Genomic DNA, 16,239 nt, shown 5'->3' on the forward strand with positions numbered 1-16,239 from the left:
TTTAGGAAAAAGAAAAGCTTTTGGCCTTTAAGAAAACAGAAACTTTCATTAGAAGCAAAGTCAGTTGTGGTCTAATCGAGGGTACCGTAAGAATTAGTAGATTTAACCTAATTAACGTACAGCAATATACACTACCGTTCAAAACATTGTTTGTTTGTTTTTTTAAAGAAATTTATACTTTTATTAAGCATTAAATTGATCAAAAGTGATAGTCAAGACTTTTTACATTGTTACGAACATTTCTATTTCAAATAAATGCTGTTCTTTCTAGTCATCAAAGAATCTTAAAAATGGTTTAAACAAAATTACTAAGCAGCACAACTGTTTTTAACATTGATAATAATAATAATAAAAGTTTCTTGAGTATCTAATAGGCATATTAGAATGATTACTGCAGGATCATGTGACACTGAAGACTGAAGTAATGATGCTGAAAATTCAGCTTTTTAAAAAATATACTAAAATAGAAAACAGTTATTTTAAACTGTAATTACATTTCACAATATTACTCAATTTTTAAACAAATTTTACTGTATTTTTGTTAAAATAAATGCAACCTTGGTGAGCATAAAAGAATTCTTTCAAAAAAAATTACCGACTCCAACCATTGGAATGGTACAATAGTATAATTTCTTGGTTTTTATATAATACTATGAGTGTAAAAGAATACAGTAACTCCATTTTCTTTAAAAAGCTTTCTTGAGAGAAAAGCCGAAGCCAGCCAAGTGCACTTCTCTGACTCAGCTCTGAGTTACTTTTCCTTGGAATCTGAAACCGAGATGCAAAATAGCCTGGCTCGTTGTTGTGTTCTCAAAGTTCACTCCGGCCCCGGCAGACACTGAAATACCACCAGTCTCTGTTGGAACACTGACAATTTCTCTTGACAAAGAAAGTAGCAGGATGTTCTTTGGAGACTCTTCTTCCACTTACTGTTTTGCAGCAGAATTGGCCACCCTTCAGTCAACATTAGCTGCCTCAACTGTTCTTTGCTAACACAGTTGAAATGACTGCTGGGGTGGACTGAACTTTTCGGGTGCCTCTTGACCAGACTGGATGTTATAAGACAAGCCTTGAAGAATCTCAGAGAGAACTTAGCAAATATCTCTTTTTTGAGGTCAAGAAATTATCTTTAGCGTGTCACCAATCTTATCAGTGTCTGGATGTACTGCTGTAAAGTTCACTGAATGATGGGTGTAGGTTTTATCAAACACAGAAAGAGAAATATCCCCAGAAAGCAAGACAATACACAGCTGGTACCAGTGTTGGGGAAACTACTTTGAAAGGGTAGCTTGCCAAATTATTAATATAGTGTATTTTCATAATAAGTACAGTAGTTGAACTATAGTAACACTGTTCTTTAAAAAAAAAAAAAAAAAAAAAAAAAATTAGATATGCTACAAACTACTAAAAATAGATAACTATCCAATGACAATTTATGATTTTATCAGAAAAATAATCAATTAGGGTGACACGTTAAACTTGAACAGATACATTTACTCCAAGCAGAACCATTTTGTTTTAAAAAATATTTTTCTGGCACAAAATATGAGGGTTTTTCAATTAAAACTCTCAATTAGGGTGACAATAGCTGGATTTCCATCCAAATATGAATCTTCGCAAAAAAAAGAAAAAAACAAACAAATGCGAATTAGGTGTGTTTCAAGTTGTTCGAGGATGATGGTGGTATTGGTAACCTAGTAACCAACAGTAAATAAAACACCATCACCAGAAACAGCTTAGTCACGTGGGTTTAATGTTCGCTACATCATAATTTATTCGGCAAATACGTTTCCAGCTCCCATTATTCGCATTAACTCTTTTTCGCACAAGTCAAAAGCCACCTCAAGCGAGCATAAAATTTTTTTTGCGAATTAAGGGATTTTTTCCTCGAAATTTGGCATTTCCATCACTCATTAATGCGATACTTCAAAATGCGCATAAAAACAGGGTGGTGAAAACATAGTTAATGTCAAACTTGAACAGATGCATTTACTCTAAACACAACTAAAAAGTTATACAGAGAGAGTCTTAAATAAATAATTAATTTAATTTAAAAATAAAAATTAAGAATTAAAAAAAGAAGACCTAAAATGGTGCGCAGAAAATCTGTGATTTTTTTTTGTTAATTTACATGAACAATATGAACTAATTCATAACAACTTTACAACATTTCAAATGAGAGACTTTCCAACTTCCCAACGAGAAAGAGTGAACTGATTTCCAAGAATAAATCAAATTTTCCATCAGAGATGGCTGTTTGGTCATGCAACACTATTACTCGATCAAAATAAGTAATTTGTTACCAGTAAGGATTTTATTTTAAAAACAACTGAACTATTGTCATGCTACTGACAAATGTAGTTAGCAGCACTGCTACTTTCAACACTGGTTGATAGACTGTTTCCTCTCTTTTACAGTGCAAAAATGAAACAGTTACATGTACAAAATGTTTAAAAGCAATCACACAGTCATTTGGTTCAGGAAAATGACTTTTATGACAATCCAAAACCAAATATACCTAATATCTGTGAGAAAGGAATTAAAGAATTAAGGGAGTGCAGTGTATTTCAGTGTGACAAAGCTGAAAATGACTATTTTGCATGTTGTTGAATATATGCATGAGCCTCTTAATTTCCTTTCCACCGGAGTTTATTTATGGTTACATATCTGCATAAATAAACCAAGAGCTGGGTCAAAAGTCAAACTTATTCGACCTTGGAGACTCTCGCTGTATTGTTTGTGCAAAAGTAAAGGTAGTATCATGACTTAAACTGTCACTGTGCTCTTCTTCTTCTCGTACATTGATACTCTCGTAATGTTCAGTTGAATTGGTGTTTTCCACAAAGATGCACTAAAGGGAAATGTAAGCGTTTAAATCGAATGTCACTCACAAGGTTATTACTTCCCTCCCTAGTGCTTGCCTGAGCATTTACATGATGCTGACCCAAGCTACGAAACACAATATACCACAGAGCTAGAGCATGCTGCTATTTCCAGAGCAGACGCCTCACCAGGGAATACGCAGGACAGTATCTAAGAATCTCTAGCACAAATTAGTCATTTAGACCCCTCCCATTTTCAAAGCCAGTTTCAGTCCTTACAACAGCATGCATTACCCTCTCAGAAAGATAAATTTGGCATGCTAATTCCTAAAGCTCTTGCTGAGATGTGTACACACCACAGAAGTAATGAATCTTAAACATATCTTCGTAAGTAGGCTAAATTGCCTTTTTGTAATTTTTTTAGATCAGTCTTTAGTGAAGCTAGTTGATGCACATTTAAAATTGTTGACACTGGTGAAACTCTGGAAAGCAAATGAAAATGGGTCACAGTCGGATGCCACTAGGATAGGTTGCTAGAAATACAGTAGTTTACTGGATTTATGCAATGGCAACCCCGAAGGACAGATAAATTGCCTCTCACCTGGAAAATCAATAGCAATCAGTGCCAATCCTTTTCAAGTTGTTTCTTACAGGAATAAGCTGCCAATTTGCCAAAACCAACTGCTTAAATGGTTTGTAACAGCAATGAAAGGATGCATAAACTGCTAGCATAGAATGCTAGATCGGGCTCATTCCTACCTGTACTGAGGGGAAGGGACTCCAGATGCCTCACAGGTTAAAACAGCCTCCTGTTCAGGGGAATGGATGGGCAGTATCAGGTCCACTGGTTCCGTTTTCCAGCTTGGACCAAGAAACTGTGTGTCTTCTGCTTGTGCTGATGAGACTAAGACAGAAGAATCCCATTTGGTTTACATTTAATTAAAAATGTCCAATTTTATGCTGTTATTGAAATTTCCTCAAAGGTTTGGATGCATAAATGGATCTCGATGATTCATTCAATATCCATATCTAGTGTGTTGAGACAAGTCTTTAACCACAAAGTGAAAACAGGAATCAAAGCATTATATATATTACAAAAGAGGGTCAACAGCTTAATATTTTCGTAACCTGGCCTAAAACATAGTGCTTGAATAAAAATGAATGATGGCAATATTGTTTGATTAAATTGTGCATGCTTTGATAGCTGCTTTCATTTGATAATACTGAAAATATCCAGAACTACAGTAAATGCCATTATCCACACTTATTTTGCAGCTCCATACACTTCATTTTTCTAGAAGTGTGCTGCAGGTGACATCACACCCCCATTGTCAGATGTAATATATCTAAATAGATTCAAAACACTTGCAGCCATTATTTTCACTGTATTAATTAACATTATACAGGGATACACCCTGCAGCCATATTTGTGAGACAGCCAGAGAATTCTGCAAACATGCTGAAACACCATACTACAGGAAAATATACTCCTGTGTCAGCTGCTGTTGTAGAAATATCAACAGAAAAACGGTTGTGTTTTTAATATCTGAAATTACACACCGTTACTATAGGTTATTTGATGCATGTACTGGTTATAATTGTTCTGTGTTTCGGTTTCATGAATACAAGATGAAAAGAAAATGATTTAGTCTGTATTTCTCCACACAATAGCATCTGCACATCTCATTAATCAAACGTTCTGTTATAAATACAGCCATCAATGAAAAAAAAAAAAGTTGCCTCTGTTGTTGCATTTGTAATCCACTGCATCCAGAGTGGCAGGAAGAGGCAGCAGTTTCTAATAAGATTCAGACAAGCCTCCATCCCATCCCATCCCATAATCATCTTTGACAAAAACAGGTATTGGGCCACAATTTAACTGCAGCCTTTGTGGAGACCAACCATAAATGGATATAAAAGGACTGGATAAAGAAAAAATATATTATATATAAAACTACTGTTCAAATATTTAGGGTAAGTAAGATTTTTGCTTTTTGAAAGAAATTAAAAGGGGTCATGAATTGAGAAATTAAATTAAAAAAAAAAAAATCAAATGTAAGAGGTCATTGTACTATAAAAATATTAAGCAGCACAACTGTTTTCAACATTGATATTATTGTTTAATTTCTGAGGGATAATGAATGATTCCTGAAGGATCATGTGACACTGAAGACTGGAGTAATGGCTGCTGAACATTCAGCTTTGCTATTACTGGAATAAATTACATTTTAAAATATCTTTAAATAGAAAACAGTGATTTTAAATGGTAATAATATTTTGCAATATTACTGTTATTACTATATTTTGAATTAAATAAGTTAAATTCCTTACCAACCCCAAACAAGTGGCGATTTCCTATATTAGTTTAATACCTCAAACACTAAGCATACTTCCATAAAATAAAGTAAAGTATTACTTTCTCAATATACTTATATTTATTCTCTGGACATAATATGATAATTCAATTCAATGATATTCAAAACAACAATATCCTATGATGAATGCGTGTATCAACTCATCACACTTCAGTGTCTTGTCTCAAACCTCCACAGAGGACTGAATGAATCAAAGGCTTAAGATCATAATGAAATTGTTTCTTTTATGACAGTCCATTGCACACATTCAAAAAGAAAAAAAAAAACAGCAGTTTGAAAAAACAGCAGGACAATAATTTACCTGCGAGGCAGCCAATGATTGATAGCACCACAAGTCGTTTCCATAGTAACGTCATCTTTAGTTGCCAAGGGCAAGTATGACTCTCATCCAATTGCTTGTGAATGGAATGATTTCTCCCTTGAATGTGAGACGTATAATCTGTGGGGGAAAGTAATTACAGAAATAATTAAAATAAGACATCCTGATTCAAATATGACAGACGTGCTGCATTTACAGACATATCTGAAAGATTACACTTCTGTTGAAGTGATCACCTTGACTGTAGGGACAAATGCTGGTGAAATGATGTTGGATCAAAGAGAAAGTTAATAAATGAGTTGTTTTCAATGTGACGGCAACTAAAATATTAAAGCACTGCAAACAAAAGCCCTGGGAGACTCGAGTCAAAATGTGCAGAAAATCAATGCAATGATGTTTTGGGTATAAATGACAGATGGGAGCGACGCTTCGATGGAAGAATAAAACAAAAAAAGCAGGCAGTTAGAAACCTCCAACTGTTAACTCTGTACAAAATATTCATTGCACATTTAAAAGAAAGTAACAACTTCTTTTGAGAATTTCTGCTTTTGTTGTGAAGCCTGATACAGTCTAAATTATGCATTATTATTCATGATACCAAAGAAACAAACAGAAACCTGCAACATCAGAGAAATCAGGGGGCTGGAATTTGTTGACCTCAAAAGCTACTTTCTCTTGACTATTAATAGGAGCTAGAAGCCAACCTAAATACTGTTAGCCGCTTTCACTAGCACATAGCATTCCACCCACATATACAGGCAAAATGACATCTTCGGAGGCCCTGCGTAGGGTTGAATCTGAAAGCATAATTCGCAATGACTTCTCGGAGGACCTTCAATTTTGATTACCAGAAATGCAGCCATTTACATATAAGGTTTATGCATATCTCAATTACAATGTGATGCCATCTTGCAGGAAATAGTCTTGCATTCAAAATGGAACAAAAAGCAGGGGTCTCAGAGTGTATTTTTTTAAAGTTGAACTACCTAACAACATCAAAATGTAGCATTCATGATGCTGAAGACACACAACACAATGTGAGCAAAAACTAACAATAAAAAAGACTGCAGACTGTAGAGAATACAAGAATTAAAGTGTACTAACGTTCACAATGTATTTTTAATGCAATAACACCTTTAGTATTACATGTACAGTTTTCACAGCAATGCCATAGAAGAACCATTTTTGGTTCTCCCAATAATCTTTCAGCTCTTAAAAGGACCTTTTTTTCTTTTTAAAATCTAAAGAACCTGTTTCAACTATAAAGAACGTTTTTGTGAGATGGAAAGATTCCACAATGTTAAAGGTTCTTCGTGGAACCATATATGCCTATAAAGAACCTTTATATTTAAGAATGTATATTGATTATCTATTTCACTTCTTGTTAACTATACAGTAGCGAAGCTTTATATGTTGCTCTTTTATGTGCTATCATATGGAAGTCTGGATCAAAAAGCTACATTTTCTATATTTAATACTCATAGATGTTTCCCTGACAGACTGAAATGCACATTGGGATTTTTATAACATTTCACGAGGGGCTCACTCCTGTGAGTACAGGAGATTTTCCTTTATTTGCTTTATTTTGCTTTGAAAATCCCTAACTGTCACAGTTCCAGCTCTATGGCCTGAGGCAATATGATTTTTTTTTCTATCTACAGAACCAGTTAGTCAGCCTTTATTAAACACCCTGAGGTTTAAAACCATTTGTATACACTCTTTTCTCAGTTCTGTTTCATAAAGCATACTCATTTCTGGTATACTGGCCCTTTAAATCAATAAAGGCATGAAGGCTTAGAGGAAGGGTAATCTGCTATCTTTGCTTTATAATTGCATAATCTTCAGAGGAGCCCCTTGTTTAGCGCTGTATCCTAGTGGGGATAACTGCTGGGTGTCTGTCGTAATTGCAGGGACAGGGGGTCTCTGGGTGGATTTGTCTAGCGTCTTTTAAGTTTGGGGGCGCATTATGCCGCAGGAAACTCTGTCAGATTGGATTACACAGCTCGGCTTTTGACACAGGACAAGAGGGAAGAGGAACTGTAGCTACAGTCCTCCCATGAAAAGCATTTCAGCTGTCATTGTTTCTCATTATGACCTCTGCATGTAACCAGAATGTAACTTTGTTTTAAAAAGTGGTTGGGAAAGGAGAGTGTGTGTGAGAATTGCTTGTTATATCAGAAATGTGCAATAATAAATGCACAAAAAATAACATTACAATTAGTACAATTACCATTAGTACCTTTCTGGACCTTGAAAGTGGTGATTATATTGCTGTCTATGGACGACCTCTTGGATTTCATCAAAAATACCTTAATTTGTGTTCCGAAGATGAACAAAGGTCTTACGGGTGTGGAATGACATGAGGGTGAGTAATTAATGGCAGAATTTTGGCATTTTTGGGTGAACTAAAATGTGACCATTGTTTGTCCTAATGGTGGTAGAATTTTTGTTAAGCGTGCCAGAGGTTCTGGGTTCTAATCCGCCCTTGTATAGCTTTTTTTTTTTTTTTTTCCTCATTAAAACCAAAGATGTTCATCAGTGATTGTATATGAAGAGCAGGAACATGTTCGTGTGCATTTTGTTTTGTGTTTTCACCAGAACGAATAGTCTCCGCAACGACGTTAAGTGATAAATTAAATCTGTGTGAAGACTGTACACGACCGCCAAGCGAACACAGTTGCCTTCCGCCACCGATAACAGCGGCAACAAGCACTCAGCATGATTTCAAAAACAACACAACCCAGCGCCAGATCACCTCTTATTTAACACCAACAAACTGCTAATCAACTAGAGATGCTTCTTTTGTATTAGGTACATCAGTGCCGCGAGATGTTTCAAAAAGTGGTGGGGAAAATATCGACCCTGGCAAAAAGCAGTGAGGACATGTCCCACCTGTAAATTATGCCTATGCCTGCATGCAACCCCCTAAATCTAACAGGCACACCAACAAAATAAAGCACAAATCGCACCCCAGATTTCTGTTGAAAAAAGAATATGTAGGTTAACAAAAATAGATGTAGTTTTCATGTTTTTGTGTGCATGTCACATCCAGCAACATGAGAAACAGGGCATGAATTGAAATTACAACTAATCTCTCATGAGCCTCCCAAAAAACTGAGCTGTGGTGTCATTTTCCACCAGCTTCCAACAAATATCTTATTAAGCAAAATGATGAGCATTCAACTGGCAAATGTAATGAGGCAGTGCAGCATCACCTCAGCAACAGTGCTATGGAATTGCAAGCCATTGCATGCTTCTTTTGCTCCAGTAAATGCGATCACTACTTGGTTAGCACAAACATTGTTTTGGCATATATTTGATATAAAAAGTGGTTAAAGGCATCTGTTTTAACCAAAGAAATGATTGCAAAGGATCAAGGATCAAGATCTGAGGACTGGACCAACATGAACAATGTTCATGTAATTATATTTGAATAACACAATGTATTGCATAGATGATCATCAGTATGGGGTGTGTTGATGAACATGCCGAACACTGTTGGTCTCATTGAAGCTATAAAATAGATTCCACTATAGATGATGATTTTGTGGTTGATTATGCAATAAATCGTATGTCAATCTGATTCTAACATTGTTAGGCGATTTTGTATGATGTGTTCTAGGGGTTGCACAACTACTGATTTCTCAGTTAGTCAATTACTTATCAAAATAATACCACAGTACCCGTGGTTTATGTTACCGTTTAAAAAAATAGTAGTTTGTGTCAACACGTGTTTATTAATTGACAGCCCAATGCTTGCAGCAGTTATGTCTCTTATAAACATTAAAATACCAGGTTTCATTTTGTATTTAAATGGTGCAACATTATAACCTTAACATCCGCATCTTTGTTGTCGAACAGTATGTGCATATATACATATATTATTAATAAAATACATTTTAACAGTTAACCTAGTTAGCCTATTATATAACATTAGCCTCCTCATATAACATTTCACAGGTCTTTAGTAGTAAAAGCAATAATGGATCTGTACTCACATCAGATCTTCACTCAGTCGGTTCAAAATAGTTTATAATAGAATAAGACAAAATTCATGTAGTCTATTTGCTGTCATCGTCCTCCTGCCACATACTCTCTTGGCTCAGTGGTTTGCGACTTGCGTTAAGAAAAACAAGCTCAACAACATGTGAAGGATGCAGTGTGGTTATTGAGCACTCAAGTACTCAATGGCTTCTGATAGCGCCGACAAGTGGATGAAGTAATCAACCTATTACTTAATCCTAATGTGTTCCTGGATCAACATCCTTGTTGGTCCTGGAAACAATATTTTGTTAACCAAATTATTTTTAGTCAATCAGATTTTAGGATTAGGTTTAGGCTAGTGGTTCTCAACTGTTGAGTTGCAGCCCAGACAGTCCTGAAAAACAATGTTTTTTGGCTGGAATGTTGTTCCAAGACCAAAAACTAATGTTGATTAATGAACACATCCTACTTGGCAAACTCAGGTTCTAGAGGGAACAGCCCCTGAAACCATCTCCATCATGCTCTTGAGCAAGCCACTTAACCCCAGGTTACTCCAGGCCAGGGGGATTTTCTCTTTAATAAGTGAGCTTTTAGATGCTTTGGAAAAAAGTCAATTAAACCTGAGCATAATGTGTACTTTTAGACTATAATTACTGTAGATGGTATCAGTTGGTGCTGGTTTCATACTCCTGCTATAAATCATCAGTTTTTTTAACAATGTGATGAAGTTGACTGTATATTGTCTTTTAGCCAGTGATAATGAATCACGTTCCATGCATGACCATCAAACCATAGCAATTCAAGGCAGAAAAGATATCTGCAGCAACCAGTGATGGTAGTGTATTAAAAAAAGTTTCAATTAATTTAAATACATTTTAAATCAAACCAAATAACATATAAATATAGGATGAAAACTTGTAAATTTGTAATATATCAAACCTTTCCAGAGATACAGCCTCAGAAGCAATTTGCAAATTTGTTGATGCAGTATACGAAAATATTTTCGTCTATCGACACGAAACTCATGGCTTTTTGACGGCATGGTCTGACTCGAATTTGGTGAAAATCGGACAAAACGGTCAAGGAGGAGTTAGAAAAAGTAGTTTTAAAAGAAAATCAAAATGGCGGACAGAAAGTTCGGCCAACTATGGCAGAATTGGTATCTATGTTCTCGGCACGACACAAGGAATTTATTAATATCAGTTTCATTACTATTGGCAAAATTAAAAGAAACGCTATTATCATTTTTTGACGACAAGGCAAACATTTTGATTACCTTCAGGGCATGGTGCTGATGACACTTATCCAGTTTCGTAATGATACGCTAATCCGTTCATAAAATATGGCATTTTTTGTCTAAATTCAAAATGGCCGACACCCAAAATGGCCAATATGGGAAAATTGGGTATTGTTTCACTTGGCATGCTGCACCGAATCTAAAGAGACCACTTTTGGCCAAACCGTTCAGAAATTATTAGCAAAAATAGCTATTTTTTATATCTCCTCACCACTAAGTGGCACTGTGCCGAAACTGTGCAGGTATCATCAGGTCATGGTTGTCATAACGCACACCAAGTTTGGTCTGAATATGCTAAAGCATTGCGGACATATAGCCTCACGTTAATTTTGGCCGTGCTCTTCGTCAAATTTGTTTACACATTATTTGAGAATGGTTTGACTAATCAACTTGAATTCCATTTTTTTTTCTGGGGGGTTTTCTGCATGATCTGGTTCAATTTTTGTGAAAATTGGAGCAACAGTCTAGAAGGAGTTTGAAAAAGTAGGCTTTTCGGAAAATTCAAAATGGCTGAAAAGATTTTCATGATGGAAAATGATGTCATAGGGTGCAATCTAATCATCTTGAGCCAATGAAATCAAGGAATCAATTTCTAGCCCTTACGGTTCAAAACGTTATTAACATAAATGAGAATGCAAATTTGGACATTTAATGGCAGTAGAGGGATTGAAGTATAGACTGCAAAATTTCTATGGTTAATGTTTAGACTGTTCTCTGTCTGTATGCCAAATTTCACAACTTTTTACCATACGGTTCTATGGGCTGCCATAGACTTCAAGTACAGCAGCACAAGAAGAAGAAGAAGAAGAAGATGACTAGGTGCTTGGCCCCTAATTAAAGATAAATATAAAAAAACTGAAAACATAAAAAAAGCTAATTCAAAATATTAATAAATACCTGAATGAAGCAGCTTGAGTGCAAGTGGCCAGCAATGAGTAAATACATAAACGTATATAACTAAAGCAGAATCCTTGAACGGTGGTATACACATACACAATTTGTCTGTGATTATCCATCACAGCATTTCTACCATCCATTCAGATTCCTAGAACAACATTCCTAGAAACATCTCTTTTTGTTGTAAAATTGGAAGGTGCGTTCTCTAGAAGTGTTGTGGAGCAAGGAGAGAAAGTGCACTTAACAGTAAGATGGCAGCCAGCGATCCATCCCACAACCCAATAATCACAGTGGCAGATTCCCCCCCTCCAAAAAAAACACATGCTCCTTCTGCCTTGCAGGGATATTTCACTCAAAAATACAAATCTGTCATCATTTGCTCACCCTTGAGTCATTCCAAACCTGCATTACTTACTTTATTCTGAGGAACAGAACATTTTTAAAGAATGATGTAGTCTCCCTATTTTAAGCAACAATGTGGACTCAAACTTTGAAGCTTCAAAAAGGATGCTAAATCACCATAAAAGATGGGATCAACCAATATTAAAACTCTTATATTTTCATTATTATTTTCATTTTATTGCTGATAACCGATGAATAGCTGATATTAAAATTATTTACTATTTTGTTAAAGTACATTAAAAATAAAACAATAAACCTCTGAAAATCATGTGAATTTAGGTATCAGTTTAGGTAAAAATTCATTTTGAGATTTGCTAAAGATTACTTCTAACAGTGTTTTTAAAATTAAAATTAGCCGTTATCTAATTTTAAAATTAAAATAAGATAATGGCAAGGTCGTTCACTGAAAATATTATTCATGAAAAATGTAGTGATACCCAAATTGTGAAAAAATTGCTCTTTTGAGTCAAATCGTCAATTAATTGCTTGATCTTGATCTTGTCTTAAAGATTCATTTATGAATCAGACTGATACAGTTCTCAAGTTCAACTCACTAACTCAATCTCAATGATTTGATCAGTTAACAGTTCACTGGAGGGGAAGATTATTAGTGAAATATTACTGACTTGACTTCACAAGACTCGGAATACAGCGTCACATGGACCACAAGTACTGTAAATTCCTCAAAATTTCTCTGTTTCTCTTCCAGAGAAGTAAGTCATGGGTTTAGAACAACATGATGACAATTTTCATCTTGGGGTGAACTATTCCTTTAGGCCTCAACTTGAGATTAAAAAGATAGGGAGAATGCGCTTAGAAAGATAACGAGAGAGAAAAAAAGAAGTTTGTGATCCAGACTGCAAGCAAATTCGAAAGATGGATATTAAGAAAGACAAAATTAAAAAAAAAAAAAAACACTGTTATATAAACTAACATTACTTTCATCTCTAATGAATTCCACCCACATGTTCAAATTTATTATTAGTCTGTCTTTAAATAAACTTTATATGCTACAATGAGAGAAATAAATAGTCTCGGAGGAAGCCAAGCTGTGCTGTGGAGTGGTTCGACTGAATTCCGCACACTGCTGTATCCCAGTGTTCTCACCTCTAATTTGGCTATGCTTGTTAGCAACAAAATGGGATGAGCCATGCATCCCAGATGCATCCATAAATAAACATGAACACACAAGAGAAGGATCCCATTCCTATTTGAATAGCAGATGTGATGTAGATAGAGAGACGAATGTGTATTTCTCCTGTGTATCCTTCCTCTCTCTGTCTCACTCCTTCAATACATAATGGCACTACAGTTCTCAAAGCTTAGTCACACCTTTGTGAGATTATAAACCAGGCAATAGAGGCAGTGTTGGCTGATCTGAGGAGAGGCTGATAGTTTATTGATCCACCTAACACTTGTTTGAGGGTTTACTTCAAACGCAACCAACCCAGATCAGATCACTATCATAAAAGTATTACCCTCTCACTGGCAATTGTAGGGTTCTCAGATTTTTTGACAAACTCATTTCCAGTCATTCCTGGTTATGGTTTTAAACAACTAGTGTACAAATGTCTCCAACAGGACCCTCAACAGACAGACTGTTTCACGCTGACAAGTTATATTGTACACAACTATTTACAAAAAAAGAATTGATTAAATATTTAGAAAAACAGAGCAATTTTTTTTTTTTTTTTTTTTGGCCTGGAAAGCATTATTCCCTGAAATTTCTCTCTATGGAATTCCATATACATGTACTGTAGCTTCCATACGGTGCGGGATGCATTATAAGGAAATTTCTTTGTTATGGGTGATTAGTATCAGAATGGAGATGCTGAAGATCTATAGGTAGCATCTGGCAGTTTTTATTTTCATCCCTTATAAATTGGATCTTGAGTCTTTGAGAAAATATGAGGTTATCTGCAGTAAGAGTGAAGTTTGTGCCCCATGTGATCTTCTGCCCTACATGACTGAGATTAGTTGTGCAGTACACCTAATAAATCACACGTGCCGCGACTACAAAAGCATAAGGCACTGTCACAATTCACAGAATTGTTAAAATTTGTTTAACAACAGCTGATTAAAAACTGTTTTGCACTGTTGTTGACATTATGTCATAGGTCAAAGAACGTATGGGTCATCATGCCAATATGGCGGATGGAGCTAGTACTCGCTACCACACACCTGCATACCTGAAGAACGCTCATCATCGATCCAGAAGTAAGTCCTCCATTGAATTCAGTGTTTTGAAAGTGCGAGGTTTCAGAAACAAGTTTTCCTGCAGTCGCCTACTATTCAGTGACTATTCTACAGCCACACGCTATACTACAGCGCTGCGCACGCGCAAGATCAGTTTAGTCGGATTCTCGAACGATCCGTTTATGATCAGTGAATCAAAAAACATACAGTGCGATGAGCATTGTACGATTACTGAATAGATTACTTTCTTGTGATCCAGTCTTTTTAGTGAATCAAAAGCGATTAATTTTTGTGATCTGATTAAATCCAATTCTGAAAGAATGACTGATTCTATTGAAGTTATTAATTTTATTTCCGCTAAACAAACCAGAAACTGTTATGTTGTTGACAGGCTACACATGAAAGATATGAGTTATATTCTGATTAGTTGTATTAAAATGACTGAATGAATAAAATGTTAACACATTTTGTTTTATGTTTGACACTCTAAAAAAAGTCTGTGAAGTCTAAGTCTGTTTAAACGCCTTTAAATAACATATTATATGTTAGCATATTGTTTATATAGACGATATGTTCTTTTGAAATATTTTGACTGCCGAGTAGGCTAATTCTGTAAGAACTGCATTTCTTTTATAGTAGGCTATTTCCTCATATTCCTTCCTTAAAGTAGTCTACTACAATTCACATTCTTACTTATCAAGTCACTGCATACTACGAAAGTCATTGGGGTCGTGGTCAGGTTTTCATCAAAGCTGCGCATGCTTTTCGTATTTAACATACATCATTATTCATATATATAGATAATGTAGGCTATAATTTGTATTATTTGGCATTTCGAATAAAACTTCGCTTACAGTTTAACTTTGAATAATCTATCAGTGCATATCAGCTAATGAATCCACTCACCGAGTCACTGTGATGCGCTCCCGTTCACTGTATTCCGAGTCAAAATTAGAGAAGACGTAGGAATTTACTCCATATTCATTGATGAGATGAACCTCAGCACCTCTAACCCCCTAATGTCGCAGGCAACATCTTTCCTGATATCGTTCTCTCACTTTTAGTACAAAATAAATGCCCTCTAAATCGAAGACTGTGTGGGGACGGACAGGAGAACGAGATTTATTCCCTCTCGTGCACAGAGATGCTCCTCGTATTCCCGCAAGCGCCCCGCAATTAGTCCACGAATCACAGCGCACCGGCTTATCCCCTGCATACACGCGCCCTGTGATCGGTTCCGACCAGCAGAGTGATCCAAAAGACGGTTGGTTAGATATATATGATGCGTATCTCCTCCTCCAGCAGGCGCTCAGTGGATGAAATGCGCAGTTGTGGTACCTAACGTGCTGCTGCACCTCCAGCTGAGAGTATCTCTATAAGCACGCCCCAAATTCAATGAGCAAAGTGCCTCAAAGGGATGATTTTTATATGATAGTGATGATAATCATTTGCATCACTTGTCTAACGCCTGACCTCTCATGCGGTGCCATTTCTGGTTTGTGATACAGTAATTAAAAATGGGATGTCATAAAGTGACCCTTAAGAATTTTATTTGCAATCCTGCAATATTAGAACTGTAATAACATAATGGCTCTGCTTTAATCCCCCTTACATTTGCATAAAGCTTATCTATGTGTGCTATGCTGAGATATGACAAGGGCAGCTCAGGATAAACTTAATATGTAAGAAGATTCATTTGTTCCACAAAAGCGTCCTCCCTGTAGCATTTTCGGTTTGTTCACAGCTCGACTGAGATGGGTGCTAGTTGTCACACGTTTTACTCCTGTGAATATTTCTCAGGGCAGGTTTATTTTTGAAAATCAATTATAGGCACAAACTTTAAAGTCTTGGTTGCAAAAAGCAATTAAACAGGTCCACCATAAAAAAAGATACAGTTCATTGAACACACATCAATCAACCCAATGGGGCATGTTGTCACATTATAAC

General features: G+C 35.9%; 1 protein-coding gene across 2 annotated transcripts in view; it reads right to left on the minus strand.

Annotated features, from left to right (window-relative positions):
• The window catches only part of cntn3b (contactin 3b), a 66,739-nt gene extending 51,081 nt beyond the window's left edge, over positions 1–15,658 (minus strand). Inside the window, exons 1-3 of one of the 2 annotated variants that reach the window (XR_007930575.1) lie at positions 15,199–15,658; positions 5,499–5,636; positions 3,582–3,726 (exon numbers count right to left, since the gene is read on the minus strand). Coding sequence is in view for 1 of the 2 variants with exons in the window: in XM_051896649.1 (XP_051752609.1) it covers positions 3,582–3,726; positions 5,499–5,553 (200 nt within the window). In the remaining variant the exon portion in view is untranslated. The remainder of the gene's footprint in view (positions 1–3,581; positions 3,727–5,498; positions 5,637–15,198) is intronic. The other variant, XM_051896649.1, reaches the window with a different exon arrangement.
• Positions 15,659–16,239: the final 581 nt, after the last annotated feature.

This window comes from Ctenopharyngodon idella, chromosome 6 (assembly GCF_019924925.1).
Source record: "Ctenopharyngodon idella isolate HZGC_01 chromosome 6, HZGC01, whole genome shotgun sequence".
Classification (NCBI taxonomy): Eukaryota; Metazoa; Chordata; class Actinopteri; order Cypriniformes; family Xenocyprididae; genus Ctenopharyngodon; species Ctenopharyngodon idella.